Genomic DNA, 17,128 nt, shown 5'->3' on the forward strand with positions numbered 1-17,128 from the left:
ACTGTTTACTTTTTGATAATCATTGAATAATTAAGGTTTCTAAGAATAAGGAACTAATACATTTTAAAGGAAAAAGAAAAAATATTAAAATAAAGATACTTAATAGAAGATCTAAGGCATAGTTATCCACTTTTGAAGAACATAGAAAGGAGGTTTGAAGGATAATTTGAAAGTGTGAAGTTTATAAAGGTTATGTATGTAATAAGAAGGGACAAAATAAGGTTTTAGTAGCAGGAAAATAAAAAAATAAAAAAGCAGTCAGGGCAGGGGCAGACGTGACTTGGAAAAAAACAAAACAAAACACTAAACTCCTAGGAGCCAAACAGGAGAGACAGAGCTGAAGTCTGCAGCCACCCTAGTGATTTAAAGCTGGTTGCTAAGCGGACCAAAGATTCAGGCACTGAGAGCCAGGTGAAAGAAGGCAGAGGGGGCTAGATGCCTGAATTGCCTGCAGCTGCTGGAAGAAGCAGCAGCAGTGAGAAAGTGGGGGATGCCAGGCTGTGACCTGACACCCGAGCTGTTGCCCAATGAATTATGTGTTTTACAACACACAATAAAAATTTAAACATTTGACTTACTGGTTAAAAATAAAAATGACAAACAACGGGCCCTGGAATCTGTGAAAGCAGCCATCAATAGAGTTAGTAAAAGTTTCCTGGTTGCAAATGTACTGAAAGTGTTAAGACTTCAGCAGCAGCTTCTGGTACTGAAAGGAGTTGGGAGAAAAAACACTCCTTTGAGCTACAGGACTCAGGACTTTAAACTCTCCTGGGGAAGTGGAGAAAGTTAACCCCTTAGACCAAGGAGTGGGCAGAACACCTGCTTGGGGGAGGGGTGCCTAGATGCCATATTCCTACAAGGGACCACAGGAGAGGCCAAGGTCCCTGCCAGGAAGGACAGGTGGCATAGTAGGTCCTGAAGCCCAAGCCACCACTGCAGGAGCATTTTGCAATGTACAAATTTGCCTCTCCCTGCAGCCCAGTCTGTGTTTAACTTATTGCTTAGAGCCAAGTGGATAGCAAGGCAGGATAGGGTAAAGGAAAGGCACTCTCTATAGACCAGAGCCTTCAGGACTTTCAAGTTTACTGGGAAGAGTTGCAAGCCCGATTGTATAGGGGTTAAGCTGCTTGTGTGCAGCAAACAACTTTCTCCTGTGCCATAATACATTTTAGGGAACTTAGACAGACTGTTTACAGCTAGAGAGAAGAACTGACCACCACACATGAGCCCTGACAGTGGCTTACAGAAAACTGTGCAAGGTAACTCCCCTGCTATACTCCCAGGTGCCAGTTGTAGCCAAGAGCATAGATCACCCTACGTGGCATTAGAGCAATGCCCTACATGATGAACTTGGCTGATGCCTTCTTCTTGTGAACATGGCTCCAGAGAAACAAGGACAATTTTGCTTTGTTTAGAAAGGTAAAAAATGGACTCTAGTCACCTCCCTGAAATGTTTATATAGCCCTACCATGTCTCATGTTTGGTTACAGAAAATTTAGCTGCCTAAAGTGGCTACAGTGCCAATAGTGTACTTCATTATGCCAATATTGCTATATTAACCTTTGACTCTCTTGCAGAGAATTACTATAGACCTATGTAGGTCTGCAAACTTGAGTAGTCTTTGGGAGTAACTGACAAATGTCCAGTTTCCCACACTAAGTGTCATTGTTATGGCCCTATGTTAGCTGTCCTGGAAGAGAGGTATATAGGGTTGAATCCAAAAAAAAAGTGAAGGGCACCTAGCTGCCCAAAGGGCAGGGACAGGTGCCTAAATGGGCAAGGAAAATCAAAAGATCTTAAAGCAGGACAGTATATTTTTCTCCTTATATAATTCATCCAAAATTTGGCAATACTTAACAAATGTATCATGGCACTGCATTTCTTAGCATAAATTCAATAAGACCAGTTTCCAATAGTGGTTTTATTGCCCAAAAATTCTGACTGGAATATCATGTTTTAAAGGGTTCTGTCTGACCACTGAAGACTGGAAGCCAATAAGAGTGGAAAAGGCCTGGTATTCTGCAAGGTAGCTCTGAAAATAAATGTTGCTGTTGCATCAGGCCCATACCCTACCATCACTGAGTAGAAGGGGAGCAATAAGGGTACCTCTGTGTCCCTTCAGGACCCCCACATACTTTAAACCTCAAGGAGTAGGAAGATTACTGAAATGGGCCTTAAAGCCTAGGGCATGGGCCCAGGTAGAGCCACTGCAGGTGAGGAATTCACCTAACTTAGAAGATACTGCAGGAAGGCCTGATGGCAGCTGGATGGCTTGGTTTTCCAGCCCTATGGGGCACATTAAGAATCAATCATGAAATTTCAGCAAAGGTAATCAGTTACCATTCATATTGTGTTTATGCAAACAATCAGACCAAATTAAATACAATAGATAAATTAGTCTTGATTTGGTTCTTTTAATAAACAGATGGATAATTTTAAGGAGAAAAAATTATATTTCAATAAAAGTTATTAGACTAAAATGTTTCCTTTCCCTTCTGGACTATTTGTTACAGTTTGTCTGCCAGCTCACAAGCCCACCTCCTTCTGTGCCCAGGCCTCATCATCCCTCTGATAGACAGCAGAGATCTCTTGGTTCTGAAAGAAAACTTTGCCCCTCTTCAGCATGGAAATAGCCAGAGGAGCCCACCAATGTCCATTTTCCCTGAAAGAATTCAGAGCCAGGATCCTTGAGGTAATATATTAGGCAGTAAGACAGACATGAGCAGAGCAAGGATGATGGGCCAACTGGCACTACTAGATGTAACCAAGTCTTTCCACCTCTATGTATATAAAATAAGGGGCTTAGATCGAACTATCTGGTCTCAGGCATTCATCCGCGGGATGTCAGCCAAAAGGCCGAATTAATTGCCCTTATTCAGGCTCTCCGGTGGGCAAAAGACAAATCAGTAACAATTTATACTGATAGCAGGTATGCGTTTGCAACAGCTTATATATACAATGCTATTTATAAGGAATGGAGATTTTTTACTTCAGCCGGGAAAAACATTAATAATAAAGAAGATATTTTGGCTCTACTAGAAGCCATCTGGCTACCCAAAGTAGTGTCATTTGTCCACTGTAAGGAACACCAGAAAGTGGACTCCCCCCCAGAAGCAAGAGGGAACCAAGCCACAGACAAAGCGGCACAGGAGGCTGCCCTAAAAACCAATGGGGCCTATACAGATTCTAGTGACTCTTCCAGACCCTGGCCTACTTGACTAAGACAGAAACAATGACCATAGTAGCTAAGAAGTTACTCCAGGAAATAGTCCCTAGATTTAGGGAAAAAAACAAAAACAATAAAAGCTGAAATCCCATAACCAGTCTTTGTTCAAGTCCTCATAGGCTTTACAGTCCACCCAAAGAGCAGTCCAGAAGTATGCCCAAGATGCTCTGCCTGTACCAACCTCTGATCCAATTAATCCTTTCCACCCTGGTGATTCTGTTTGGGTAAAGAAATTTACCACCCAAGTACTGACTCCTACCTGGAAGGGTCCACAGTCGTATGTTATGCCTGTATCCACAGGACATGGACTTGGTACATTACAGCTTCTCTCTGACCCTCTTGGCCTTTTGGCCATGCCTCTCTCCAGTCCAGATCCCTGATTGTACTATTCTCCAGGCTTCCTCTGCTCTTCCAGCTGTGAATTGTCTCACCACCTGTGTCTACTTCACCAATTCTGGGTAAATTCCTTTTAGTTGCTCCTTCTGTCTTTGGGAGAAGGGGAAGGAGATGTCTGCCAATTGAGTTGCCATTTTCCCTCCCTATAGTCACCTTTATATCTCATTGTGGCCTTTGTTTTAAAGTCTGTTTTGTCTGATATAGCTAATCCTATCCTGGTTTTTGGTTTTGGGTTTGGTTTCCATTTACATGGAGTATTTTTTTTTTTCAACTCTTCACTTTCACTCTGTGTATCTTTTGTTTTGAGGTGGGCCTCTTTTAGACAGTATATATTTTCGTCATGTTTTCTTATCTGTTTAGCTACTCTATGTCTTTTTTATTGGAGCATTTAATCCCTTCACTCTTAAAGTATTAACAGGTACTTGTTTATTGCCATTTTATTTTTTTATACTTATGTTCCTCTATTTCTTTTGTCCTCTTCTTTGTCTTTGTCTTCATCTTTGTCTTTATCTAAGTCTTTGTCTTCTCCTTCTTAAGAAAAACCTTTAAGATTCCTTGCAGTATTGGTTTGGTGGTAATGAACTCCTTTTTTGTGGGAAGCTCTTTATTTCTCTTTCAATTTATATGTTAGCCTTGCTGGGAAAAGTAGTCTTGGGAATAGGTCTTTGGTTTTTATCACTTTGAATATGTCATGCCAATCTCTTCTGATCTGAAGTGTGTCTGTTGATAAATCAGCTGACAACCTTATGGGAGCTCCCTGTAGGTAACTAACTATCCCCCTCCTTGCTGCTTTTAAGCTTGTCTATCGTTAACCTATACCATTTTAATTATGATCTGTCTTGGTGTAGGCCTCTTTGGTTTAATCTTTATACGGACTCCGTGCTTTCCTAAACTTGTGTGTCTTTTTCCTTCATCAAATCAGGGAAGTTTTCAGCCATTATTTCTTCAAATAGGTTAACAATCTTGTGCTCACTCTCTTCTTCTTCTGGCACCCCTATGATGTGCTTGTTGTCCCAAAGGTCCCTTAGACTTTCCTAATTTTTTTTAATTCTTTTTTTTATTGTTGCTCTTCTTATTATATGTTCTTACAGCTATATTGTCCTCTAAATTGCTGATTCAATCTGATCCTCTACTTTAGCTAGTCTATTGTGTATTCCTCTAGTATATTCTTCATTTCAGATGTTTTATTCTTCATTTCTGAATTTTTAAAAATGTTTTCTATTTCTTTTTCAATACTTACTACCTCTTTAAGTTCTCACTGAGAACATTGATTCTTACATATGGTATCTTGGCATTTGGGTCATATTTGTATTTCCATTTTTGTGTTTAACTCTGTGTATTAGGTAGATCTACTGTAACTCCAAAAGTTGTTATGAGGGGTCTCTGATGTAGGTGCCTTGTGAGTCTCAATAGTGCCATCTTCTAGATCACCTGAGGTTGGTGCTCCAGAAATATTCCTTGGGTGCCTTATATAGCCTATCTGGTTGTAGTTGACTCTTTCAATTTTAATAAATCTTTATTGTTCAGATTATTACAGGTGTTCCTCTTAATTTTCCCCATAGCTCCCCCCCACCTGATTCCCCACCCACCCCATGCCCTTACCCCTGCCACTATCTTCATCCATAGGTGTAAGATTTTTGTCCAATCTCTTCCAGCACCCCTCATACCCCTTTCCCCCTGAGAATTGTCATTCCACTCCCTTTTTATGTCCCTGATTCTATTATATTCATCAGTCCATTCTGTTCATCACATTTTTTATTCACTAGATTTTTATTTATTTTATTTTATTTTTTATATTTTATTGATTTTTTACAGAGAGGAGGAGAGAGGGATAGAGAGCTAGAAATGTCTATGAGAGAGAAACATTGACCAGCTGCCTCTTGCACACCCCCCACCGGGGATGTGCCCGCAACCAATGTACATGCCCCTGACCGGAATCAAACCCGGGACCCCTCAGTCCGCACACCGACGCTCTACCACTGAGCCAAACTGGTTTCAGCTATTCAATAGATTTTTAGATTCACTTGTTGGTAGGTATGTATTTGTTGTCATTTTGTTGTTCATAATTTTTATCTTTACCTTTTTCTTCTTCTTCCTCTTCTTAAAGAATACCCTTCAGCATTTCATATAATCCTGGTTTGGTGGTGATGAACTCCTTTAGCTTTTTTTTTGTTTGTTTGTGAAGCTCTTTATCTAACCTTCAATTCTAAATGATAGCTTTTTTGGGTAGAGTAATCTTGGTTGTAGGTTCTTGTTTTTTATCACTTTGAATATTTCTTGCCACTCTCTTCTGACCCGCATAGATCTTGTTGAGAAATTAGCTGACAGTCATATGGTTACTCACTTGTAGGTAACTAACTGTTTTGTTTTTTTCATGCTGATTTCAAGATCTTCTTTGTCTTTTGCCCTTAGCATTATAATTACGATGTGTCTTGGTGTGGCCCTCTTTGGATTCCTCTTGTTTGGGGTTCTGTACACTCCTGGACTTACAAGTCTATTTCTTTCACCAGATAGTGAAAGTTTTCTGTCATTATTTCTTCTAAGAGGTTTTCAAAAATTTTCCCTCTCTCTTCTTCTGGCACACCAATAATTTGGATGTTAGTACACTTAAAGTTGTCCCAGACACTCCTTACACTATCTTCATATTTTTAGATTCTTTTTTCTTTCTGTTTTTGTGGTTGGATGTTTTTTGTATCCTCATATTTCAGATCTTTGGTTTGATTCTTGTTTTTGTTTTTTTTATCTACAGTTGAATTTCTGCATATTCTTTATTTCAGGCAGTGTATGCTTAATTTCTGACTGGTCCTTTTCCATTTCTTTTGGCATTCTCATTAAGGTCCTTGAAGGTCTCACTAAGTTCCTCATAGGTCTCATCAAGTTTCTTGGCAATTTTTAGAAGATTCTTGAGTAACCTTATGTGGTTTTGAACTCTCTGTCCAGTAGTTTTCTTTCATTCATGACATGTTTCTTTGTCTCTGCATTTTGGCTGCTTCCCTGTGTTAATGGAGTGGCTTTGTGTGGTAGGTGACTTATAGGGGCCAGTAGCTAAACCTCCCTAATCACCTGAGATGTAGGCTCTTGGTGCCCCCGTTTGTGGGCTGAGTGCAAAGTCTTGGTGTAATTAAGCCTTCATTGCTGTTGGTACACTGGGAGAAATTGACCTCTAGATCAATTGGGTGTGAGGACCTGCTGTGTCTATAGTGGAAGAACTGCTGCACTGGAAACATGATTATGGGGCAGGACTTGCTTCAGTGGGGTTTTGATGTTCACTAAGTCTGCCTCTTGATTGTGTCACTTATGGATGTGAGGAGTTGAAATCTGGTGTCATCTTACACTGACCACTAGGTACACTGGCTTCTGGATCTCCAATGGGATGCAGGTCAGCTACTGTCTGAGGCCACCCAGCAGGAGCTACAACAATAACTACAGTTTTCTCCTCTTTGCTTGGGGTTTGGTGGCTTTGGAGCTGTCTGACCCAAGCTGTATTTTGTTAGGTTAAGCTGCTAAAGGGGAGGCCATTCATATGCAAAAGCTGCTGCACAGGAGCTTGCATGAGTTTTTAGATTGTGCAGGCTGGGGTCTCAGGGAGTCACTAGGCTAGGGCTGCCAGTGATGGTTGCCAGTCAGTCATCTCTGTGTCTCTGAGTTTCCGCATCTCCAAGTTTCTGCATCCCCACATCTTGCGCCTCAGTGCAGTAGACAATGATTCCTGAGTGCAACTCTGCAAGCAAGCCACCCTCACTTCCCAACCCGATGGCAGACAGTCCAGCTTCTCCCCATAGGAGTTTGGGTCCCCCAGTATCTCCCCATAAACTGGATTTCAGAGTAATCAGGAGCTTGTCTCCCTTTGGGTTGAAAAAAGCAATGCCTGCTGCCAGCCCGGTTTGTGCGCCTCAGCACCTCAGCTTTTCAGCGCTTGTGCACATCTCAATGCTCTTTTCTCTTTCCTTCTTATTATAGAACTTCCACTCAGCCAGTTTTCCCGTGGTCCTGGGTGATAGATGTTTTGTTTTTTAGTTGTAGTTTTGAAATTGTTGTGCGAGGCAGCAGTTTAGGTATTTACCTATACCGCCATCTTGGTTTCTCCCTGTAGTTGACTCTTTAATAATGTTGGCCTGTTCTTGGTTGGAGTTAACCCTCAGGCTACCTGCTGATAAGTATAGGCCTCATTAACTGTGTATGAGTTTCTGTTCAGGGGTTGCCCCTGAAAAAAAACAGTGTTGTTTCATGCAGGGTCTGGTGCTAGCTGTAGTCCCCCTTTGCTTCTGCTGTTGGTATGGGTTATTGGTTCAAGCTCTGATGTTGTTTGAAGCCCACCACTTTTTGTGTTAGTTCTTGGCCTATGTAGGTCATAGGTTCAAATACAGGTCGTGTCAGACATTTGTGCATAAACTGTCTTGAGCTAACATGCTATTCACTGATTATGGTAGCATCTACTCCATCTGGTTTAGTGTGAGAGGGGACAAGCTGTTTACATGGGTTGGTTTCATGCAGCTATGAGTTGGGGAAAGATAAATAAATAATTCAATGTTTTCTGAGGTTGGCATTCATCTGCAGGCTACTCCATCACCTCCTGAGGTTGCCTGGAGTTAATCTATAGTCTTTTGAAGAAACACTGTATAATGAGCCCAAGCTGACCACGCCCCACTGTCCATTCCACAGGGTGCAAGCTCTGTAGGGTTGAGTGACTGGGAATGGAATACAGTGTTAGTAGAGTCCTCTACTTGGGGACAGCATGGTCAGGCCCTCACTGAAGAGAATGTGGTCCTTTCTTCAGAGCCATACCACTCAATCTCTGATAAAATCTCAGGTTGGGAGCAGCCAGCTATCCCCACGACAGAAGCAAGCTGAGCAGGGTAGGGCCACTGGAACTTGGGAAAACAAGTAGAAAATGTCCTCTATTGGAGGTGGCTCTGAGTTATCTTGCAGGAGTAGGGTCAAGCTTCATGCCTCCCTTTAGTTGCATAGCCTGCCCACTTGAACTCTGGATTGGAGCCTTTGAGGTAGACCCACTCCAGAAGTCCCATCTCTTAGCAGCATTCCCTTCTTCCCACTGAGCTGAGCTCAGTAGAGTGGGTCCATTGAGATCTATGAAATCAGATCAAGGCAGTCTTTTGGGGTGTTGCTGGCTAACCTGGTGGGAGGCAGGCAAGCTTCTTGCTTCTCCTTTGCCCTGGAGCTGCTGTTAGAGACCCATAAGTGGGTTCTGAGTAAGACATTTTTCAAAGGTCCCAGTTCTTGGTGAAGTTCACTTCCCCCCATGGAACTAAGCTCAGCAGGATGGAGTTACTGGGACTTGGGAACCAGTTCAAGATATTCTTCCATTTGGGGAGGTGCCAGTCAAGCCTGCTAGAGCAGGGCCAGCTTCACCCACTTGAGCCTCAGACTGGAGCTTCTGAAGTATATGTGCTCCAAATGTCCCAACTCTTGGTGGCCTTTCCTTCCTCAGTGGAATTGAGATCAGCAGGTTGCAGCCACCTGGACTTGGGAAGATAGAACAAAACTGTATTCTGTTGGGAGTGGTGCTGGCTGAGCCTATAGGTTGGTGGGGAAGACTGGCCACCATTTCTACGCCCCACAGTTCAGTGTCTGTCTGAGTGTCTGCCTGTTGTTTCTCCAGAGAAAGGCCCACCAAATGTCCCTGTTGGTTGCAGCCAACAAGCCTTTCTCCCGGACTCAAGCTTGGTAGGGTGGTATCACCAGTAAGTAGAGCACTGTTAGTGCACTCCCCCAGGCTGTGTAAGAATAAGAGTGCCTAACCCTGGGAAGATGGTACCTGAGAGTGGTGTGGGATGTTGACTCAGGACTGGGACCTTATTAGCAGACCCTTCAGATCTCTCTTTAGGGCTCTGTCATTCATCTTTTCTCTTTATATGGCTATATGCCCTGAGTCACCTTTCCTTTACCAGAGCCCCAGTTGAGTGTCAGAGAACCAGCTCCTGTGTGTTAGCATTCTAGGAGACCTCCTCTTCCCTGCAGAGTCCCCACTAATTTACTGCTAGATACTATGTAGGTTTTTTTTCAACAGGCCTTGGTGCTCTGGGTTGGGGGTCCCATCATGGAATTGGGAGCCCATGTTCCTCATGGGGGACTTTTGCAGCTTTCTCTTCAGCTTCTCAGCCACCACACATGAATGCAGGGGCCAGTCCTCTCCATATATTTGCCCTTCTTACCAGTCTCTATGTAGCTTCTTCTATTAGTCCTTGGATATAATATTACTGTTCAGCTGACCTTCATTTTTGTTATTTGGGCTGATGGCTCTGTAATTTAACTGTAAATCTTATTTGGTGCTGGAAGGAGGTGAGTGTACCTTCCACCTATTCTGCAGCCATCTTTGAAAATTCCTATATATGTATATTTAAATCTACTTTATTTTTTAATTTCTTTATTGATTAAGGTTTTACATATGTGTCCTTATCCCCCCATTATCCCCACATCTCACCCACTCATGTCCTCACTCCCTGTGGTCTGTGTCCATTCATTAGACTTATATGCATGCATACAAATAATTAATTGAGTATATTTAAAATGTCAGCAGTAAAACACATTAGATAATTTATGATGTTTTATGATTACAACCTAATTCAGAGTTGTGTAATGAGTAATAAACTTACAGATTTAACCTCTCAACATTCCAATAATATTGGTTAAAGTGTGACCATTCACAGCAAAAATTTTATGAATAATTTTTATTCTTCAATTTTCCATTATGTCTTCCTTTCTTGTCTCTTTTTCTTTTGTTCCTTTCTTCTTTCTTACCTTCTATGCATATTCCCTCCTACATGCCCTCTTTCCTTTTTTCTCTTTATATTTCTTTATATTTTGGATACTATACTAAAAAATACCAGATTAATAACTATTTATCATTTATAGCAGTGGGCTATAGTGATTTAGGAGTGTCTCATCTAAGAAAGGCCTTCATCAGCTTTCTGGGTTTCCCCAGAATAATTTTAGTAGAGGGCAATACCTTAATTTTTACAAGTACACTTTAAAATTACTCCAGATACAAGAATTAATCTAATGTTTAACAGGTTGTTCTGAATGACAGTGGACTGTAGAAAAGTTCCCTGATATGATTGTGCTTTGACCTTGATGTACCTCATACTATGATTATGCTTGTATAGCAGAAGTATTGGAGTGGAATGAGAGTTGATACCCCAACATATCTGTATATTTGCTAGTATATTATTTATAATCTCTTTATGTTTTAATTTTTATCCAGTATCCCCACTACTCTATATAAAAGCTGTATAATATGACTTCACTGGTTTATAAAAATGTTTATTCAACTTATAATTTGTAATGGCATATTATGAATAAACATTTCACTGGTTTATAAAAATGTTTATTCAACTTATAATTTGTAATGGCATATTATGAATAAACATTTTTATAAACCAGTGAAGTCATATTATACAGCTTTTATATAGAGTAGTGGGGATTCTGGATAAAAAAAATTAAGACATAGCACCACAAAAGCCCTCTGTGAAATGGCATAAATTTCTGAAAAGTAAAAAAAGATAAGAAAATTCCCTTCCCTTTCTTCTCTCTGGAATGTCCAACAATGTCAATGTTCTTCTCTACAGGGTTGTCATATTCAGCTAAATTGAACTTTAAGATGAAGTTTTATTACATTTACTTTTGAAATTGGTTGTGTAGAGTTTAAGAAGTCACAAAATGTAGAGAAATAACATAGTAGAACATTGAAAATATTTTTTAAAATACACTGAAAATCATAGTATATTCAGTTATCAAAAATAGTTATGTTTATTTTCTTGTTTTACCTTTTTAAAATATGTTTTATTGTTTAAAGTATTATAAATAGTAGTATATATGTCTTATTTTTTCCCCATTGACTTCTCCCAGGCCTGTCCTACCCGCCCCCCCGCCCCAGCACATGTCCTCACCCAGTGTTTTGCGTCCATTGGTTATGCTTGTATGCATGCATACAAGTGCTTTGGTTGATATCTTACCCTTCCTCCCCTGCCTTCCCACTGTAGTTTGATAGTCTGTTCAATGTTTTTTTGCCTCTGTATCTATTTTTGTTCATCAGTTTATAATGTTTTTCATATTCCACAAATGAGTGAGATCGTGTGGTATTTATCTTTCACTAACTGGCTTATTTTAATTCAATGGAAATATTGAGCATGATTAGAAAATAAGTTTCTAGGGCCTCGAAAATTAAGTATTAATGTTGATATTTTATAAAACAATTTAGGCTTATAGCTTTCTTTATAGAATAAAGAGATAATTTATACAGAGTAAAACTTACTCTTTGGATCCTTATGGGAATTATTATGCATCTTGTCAGCATAATCATCACTATTGTGATTGTGATATTGTAATATAGTTTTTGTAAGATGTCACCTTGGGGGAAACTGGGCGAAGGGTAAACAGGATCTCTGTAGCATTTCATATAACTGCAGTAAATTTGCAGTAGTCTCAAAATATACAGTTTAAGAAAAATTATACTTAACACTAGAATTTGCTCAGCAATGAACTGAACATTTATTTTTACAATATTAAGGGTCAGCTACAAGATTTAAAAAAAAAAAAAAAATATATATATATATATATATATATATATATATATATATATATATATATATTAATCCATGGTTTTTCCAAGTCACTAATTTGAAATAAAAATAAAATATAGAAATCAGTTAAAAAAAAGGTTTTTTTGGTGGTGGGGGCCATGGAGCAGTATATTTGTGTGACCATAAGACTGCTTACTGAGACTTTAAATTTTAAAAGCACACCCAGAACAGCTGAAACCGGTTTGGCTCAGTGGATAGAGAGTCGGCCTGCGGACTGAAAGGTCTTGGGTTAGATTCCGGTCAAGGGCATGTACAATGGTTGCAGGCACATCTCCAGTAGGGGGTGTGCAGGAGGCAGCTGGTTGATGTTTCTCTCTCATCAAAGTTTCTAGCTCTCTATCCCTCTCCCTTCCTCTCTGTGGAAAATCAAAAAAATATATATTAAAAATAAAAGCACACCCAGAACAAAACAATTTAATGAATATGTACTAAGGAAATCTCAGTGATTAATTTGAGTAAATACCAAAGGTGGGATTGCTTCATCATGTGGTAAGTTTAAGTTTCCCTTAAGGAGAAACCTCCAAAATGTTTTCCAATGTGCCTATACCATTTTGCATACCGACTAGCAATGTATGAGAGCTCCAGTTGCTTTGTATCCATCTATTATTGTTACTGCCAGCATTTTTTATTTTGGCTCTACTAATAGGCATGTAGTAGTATCTCATTGTGGTTTTAACTTTCATTTCCCTAATAACTAATGATATTATCATCTTATGTATTTATTTCTTTATAGACATGTCTGTTCAGATCTTTCTTCCATTTGAAAAATTGTTTTCTTATTATTGAATTTTTGAGTGTTTTAATATATCGATACTCTGAGGTACAAGTCATTTATCATATATGTGATTGCAAAGGTTTTTTCCCAATGTATAGATTCTTTTACATTTAGTGAATGGTAACTTTTGAAAAGCAGGCTTTTTTTTTAATTTTTGTAAAGTTCAGTTTTCAACATTTTTCTTTTATAAATTGTACTTTTAATGTTGTATCTAAGAAATTCTTTCCGAATCTAAGATTACAAATATTTTATCTTATATTACTTTTGGAAATTTTACAACTTTAAGTTTTACATTTCACATTTAGTTCTGTGATTCATTTTGAGTTAATGTTTATGTATGGTTTGAGGATGTATTTTTATATCACTATCCTATTGTTCTGGCACCATTAGTTGAAAAGACTGACATTTTTTCATGGAATTGCTGTTAAGTCTTTGTCAGAAGTCAATTTACAATATATAGCCAGTTCCATTATAATAAAACACCTATGATCTTAAAAATTATTGCACTATGCATTATTGCATAATAAAAAGAATACAGCTTATGGCAAAAATGGGGTGAGAGGTTTAGCAGTAATCTAAATAACCAGTGACACGTTCAAGAAATATAGGAAATGCCCAAAGCAGTTTGACTCAGTGGTAGAGTGTCGGTCTGTGGACTGAAAGATCCGGGTTCGATTCCGGTCAGGGGCATGTACATTGGTTGCGGGCACATCCCCAGGAGGGGGTGTGCAAGAGGCAGCTGGTCGATGTTTCTCTCTCATCGACGTTTCTAGCTCTCTATCTCTCTCCCTTCCTCTCTGTAAAAAAATCAATAAAATATATTTTTTAAAAAAGAAATATAGGAAATGAATAAAAATGATAGCCTTGTTTTACATGTTCTAAATCATTAAGATTATATAAATGCTACAATAAACATGCTACCTTAACTTGGAAAATCTTTATATTTGCTTGAAGAGTTAACATAAGAAAGCTTGTAGCTTGTAAAGTAGTGAAGGGTAGATTATCTGGAATTGAGAGTAAAGTGTAGCACTACAGGTCAACAGAATGACTCATACACACATGATGAGCTGAAATAGTTGGTAGATGTTTGAGGTGTGTGTATGTATGTATTTCTATTTGACTTGGATCAGCTAGATACAATTTTTAGTGTTTTATCTAGTGCTTCTTGCAAACAAAATTGCACATGAAATTTGAGATTCAAATTTGTGTTATCCTCAAATTGCTTCCCAATGTATCAATTCCATTAGATAAAATTTGCATTTTTAAAACAAGCATGCTAGCAGAACTGACTGTGTCAGTCTATTCTTGGACACTGTCCTATTCATTTATTTGTATCTATATGTCTAGCTTTTCTTCAATACCATACTGTCTTGATTACTGTAGGTTTATAATAAGTATGGAAGTTAGTTCATGTAAGTCCTTTGATTTTATTATTCTTTTTCAAAATTGTTTGGCTATTCTATTGTCTTTGTCTTTTAATATAAATTTTTAATTCAACTTGTTGATTTCTAGAAAATAAATCTTGCTTGGAATTTTATTAAAGTTTAATTGAATCTTTAGATCATTTTGGGGGAATTGACATCTTTTAACAGAATTGATTCTTCCAAACCATACAATACACGTAGCATATCTCTCCGTATACTTAGATCTACTTTGATTTCTTTCATCAATGTTTCAAGTTTTCATTATACAGATCTTTCATATACTTTTTATATTTAGACCTGTGGATTTCAAGAGTGTGTGTGTGTGTGTGTGTGTGTGTGTGTGTGTGTGTGTGTTGGTGTATTATAAATGGTACTTTTAAAATTTCAACTTTTATTTTTTCATTGCTAATACATAGAAATAAGAATAAATTTTTATGTATTGATACCTTTAGCTCTTTGAAGTCCTTAAACAAAAATAGAAAACACCAAAGCCAAAGCAAAATAAACTTTTTTATATTTTAAAGTTTGTTATTATCTCTTTTTGTCTTACATTTTAAAAACTATGACAGCTTTCCATGATATTGGAAAGAGTAAGAGTTCAAAATTGTTGAATGATATTCAAGTATAGCCATGAAAATATATTTTGAGATGATATGTAACTAAGAAATCTTTAAATTCTCTTATTATTAAATACATCCTATTTTCCATTATTTGTATCATAGCTTAAGAGTAATTACACTTCATCCATGAATAATTTTAAAGTTTAAATACATAATTATGTTTCTTTTGGTATTTTCTATTTTCTGAAGATCTTCAGATATATTTTTTTGTGTAACAATGTTATTACAGATTTTGGACTCAGCAAAGAATCAGTAGATCAAGAAAAGAAGGCCTACTCATTTTGTGGTACGGTGGAGTATATGGCTCCTGAAGTAGTAAATAGGAGAGGTCATTCCCAGAGTGCTGATTGGTGGTCATATGGTGTACTTATGGTAAGTAGTGCTATTTAAATATTTTTTGCTAATATAAAATTAATACTGCTTAGAATTTTAATTACATATCTATCAATTTTTAATACAAATGGAAATATAGAATTTTAATTTAAAATTTGTGAGGTGTCAGGTGAGAATAGGGTTCTAATAATTCATGATTATCATTTTAAAGGTTGTGTTTGGCTAGCTGTTGTACAATATGAATTAGGATTTTGGTGTTCTGATTTCTTTTTTTTTCAATTTAGTAATATTTATTTAAATAATGTTCATATAATTGCAGGTCCTCTATACTCTCTCACTTTGCCCACCTCCACCTGTCTGTGCCTCCTCTCCCTTGGCCTTCATCACCCTATTATCTGGGTCCATGGAGTGTGCATATATATTCTTTAGCTAATCCCTTCACCTTCTTTATCCAGTCACCCTCCCCCCTTCTTCTTGGGCACCAGCCAGTCTGTTCCATCTATCTATGATTCTGGTTCCATTTGTTTGTCAGTTTATTTTTTTCGATTCCAGATTATATTTGTCTTTCTCTGACTGTTTTTATTTTGTTTAGCATAACACTCTCCAGTTTCCTCCATGCTATTGGAAAGAGTAGGAGTACCTTCTTTTTTAGAGCTTTGTAGCACTTCATTCTGTAAATGTACCACAGCTTTATTATCCACCCATCTGCTGATGGCACTTGGGCTGTTTCCAGATTTTGGCTATTGTAAACAATGCTGCAATGACCATAGGGGTGCATATATTCTTTCTGCTTGGTGTTTTGATATTCTTAGGATATAATCCCAGAAGTAGGATTGCTGTGTCAAAAGGCAGTTTCATTTTTAATTTTTTGAGGAAACTCCATACTCTTCCACAGTGGCTAAATCAGTTTGCAGTGTGATTAACAATGCACTAGGATTCCCTTTTCTCTATGTCCTTGCCAGTGCTTTTTGTTCATTGGCTTAATGATAGTGGATACAGAAAACAAACTGGTGGTTGCCTAAGGGGAGGTTACTGGGGCGTGGGTGAAAAGGTGAAGGGGATTAAGAGCTACAAAAAAATAAGTCATGAGTGTGTTATAACACATACAACATAGGGCATGTCAATAATATCAGAATAACTTTGTACAATGACAGATGTTTACTTTTAAGGTATATAAGTGTTTGTCATTATGTGATATACTTGAAACTAATTTAAGATTGCATTTCAACTATAATAAAAAATATTAAAACATCTACCAGTTTTTAGATTTCAGAATACTATTTAGTAATCATATGGCATTTTAATTAATTATCACAAAATTTAATACCTTACTGTATATTTTCTTATACTCAAATTGTTTCAAGCATGTCCCTAGAAAAAAATATAGACCTTTTGGGAAGAGCAATCATGTGCTATACTACTTTTTATCTCCCTTAATACTTACTACAGTTGGCATCCTGATTAACTAATTTGGTATAAGATTTAGCATGTAACTTGAAGTGTTAATTAGGATCATATATGAATAGCTATTGAATCAGTTTGCTTTTGAAGTTTGATTATACATTTTGCCTATTTATCACTGAATAAAACTCAATATGACACATAAGTATATTAAGTACCCATTTAAAAACCAGCATTTGGGGAAGGCAGTTGTGTGGGAACAGACTATAAGTGCATTATTTGGCATTTTCCATGACCTAAGAAGGCATACAGTCCAATTAGGAAACAATAGGAGTAGCTAAGTAAATTGCCCA

The 17,128-nt window shown here is 37.9% G+C and overlaps 1 protein-coding gene across 3 annotated transcripts in view; it reads left to right on the top strand.

Moving 5' to 3' along the window:
- Positions 1 to 17,128, top strand: part of RPS6KA6 (ribosomal protein S6 kinase A6) — a 166,271-nt gene that overhangs the window by 79,867 nt on the left and 69,276 nt on the right. For all 3 annotated transcript variants that reach the window (XM_036439817.2, XM_036439820.2, XM_036439819.2), the window contains one exon: positions 15,271 to 15,413. In XM_036439817.2, the coding sequence (XP_036295710.1) occupies positions 15,271 to 15,413 (143 nt within the window). The remainder of the gene's footprint in view (positions 1 to 15,270; positions 15,414 to 17,128) is intronic.

The sequence above is a fragment of the Pipistrellus kuhlii genome, unplaced genomic scaffold (genome assembly GCF_014108245.1).
Source record: "Pipistrellus kuhlii isolate mPipKuh1 unplaced genomic scaffold, mPipKuh1.p scaffold_m20_p_16, whole genome shotgun sequence".
Lineage (NCBI taxonomy): Eukaryota > Metazoa > Chordata > Mammalia > Chiroptera > Vespertilionidae > Pipistrellus > Pipistrellus kuhlii.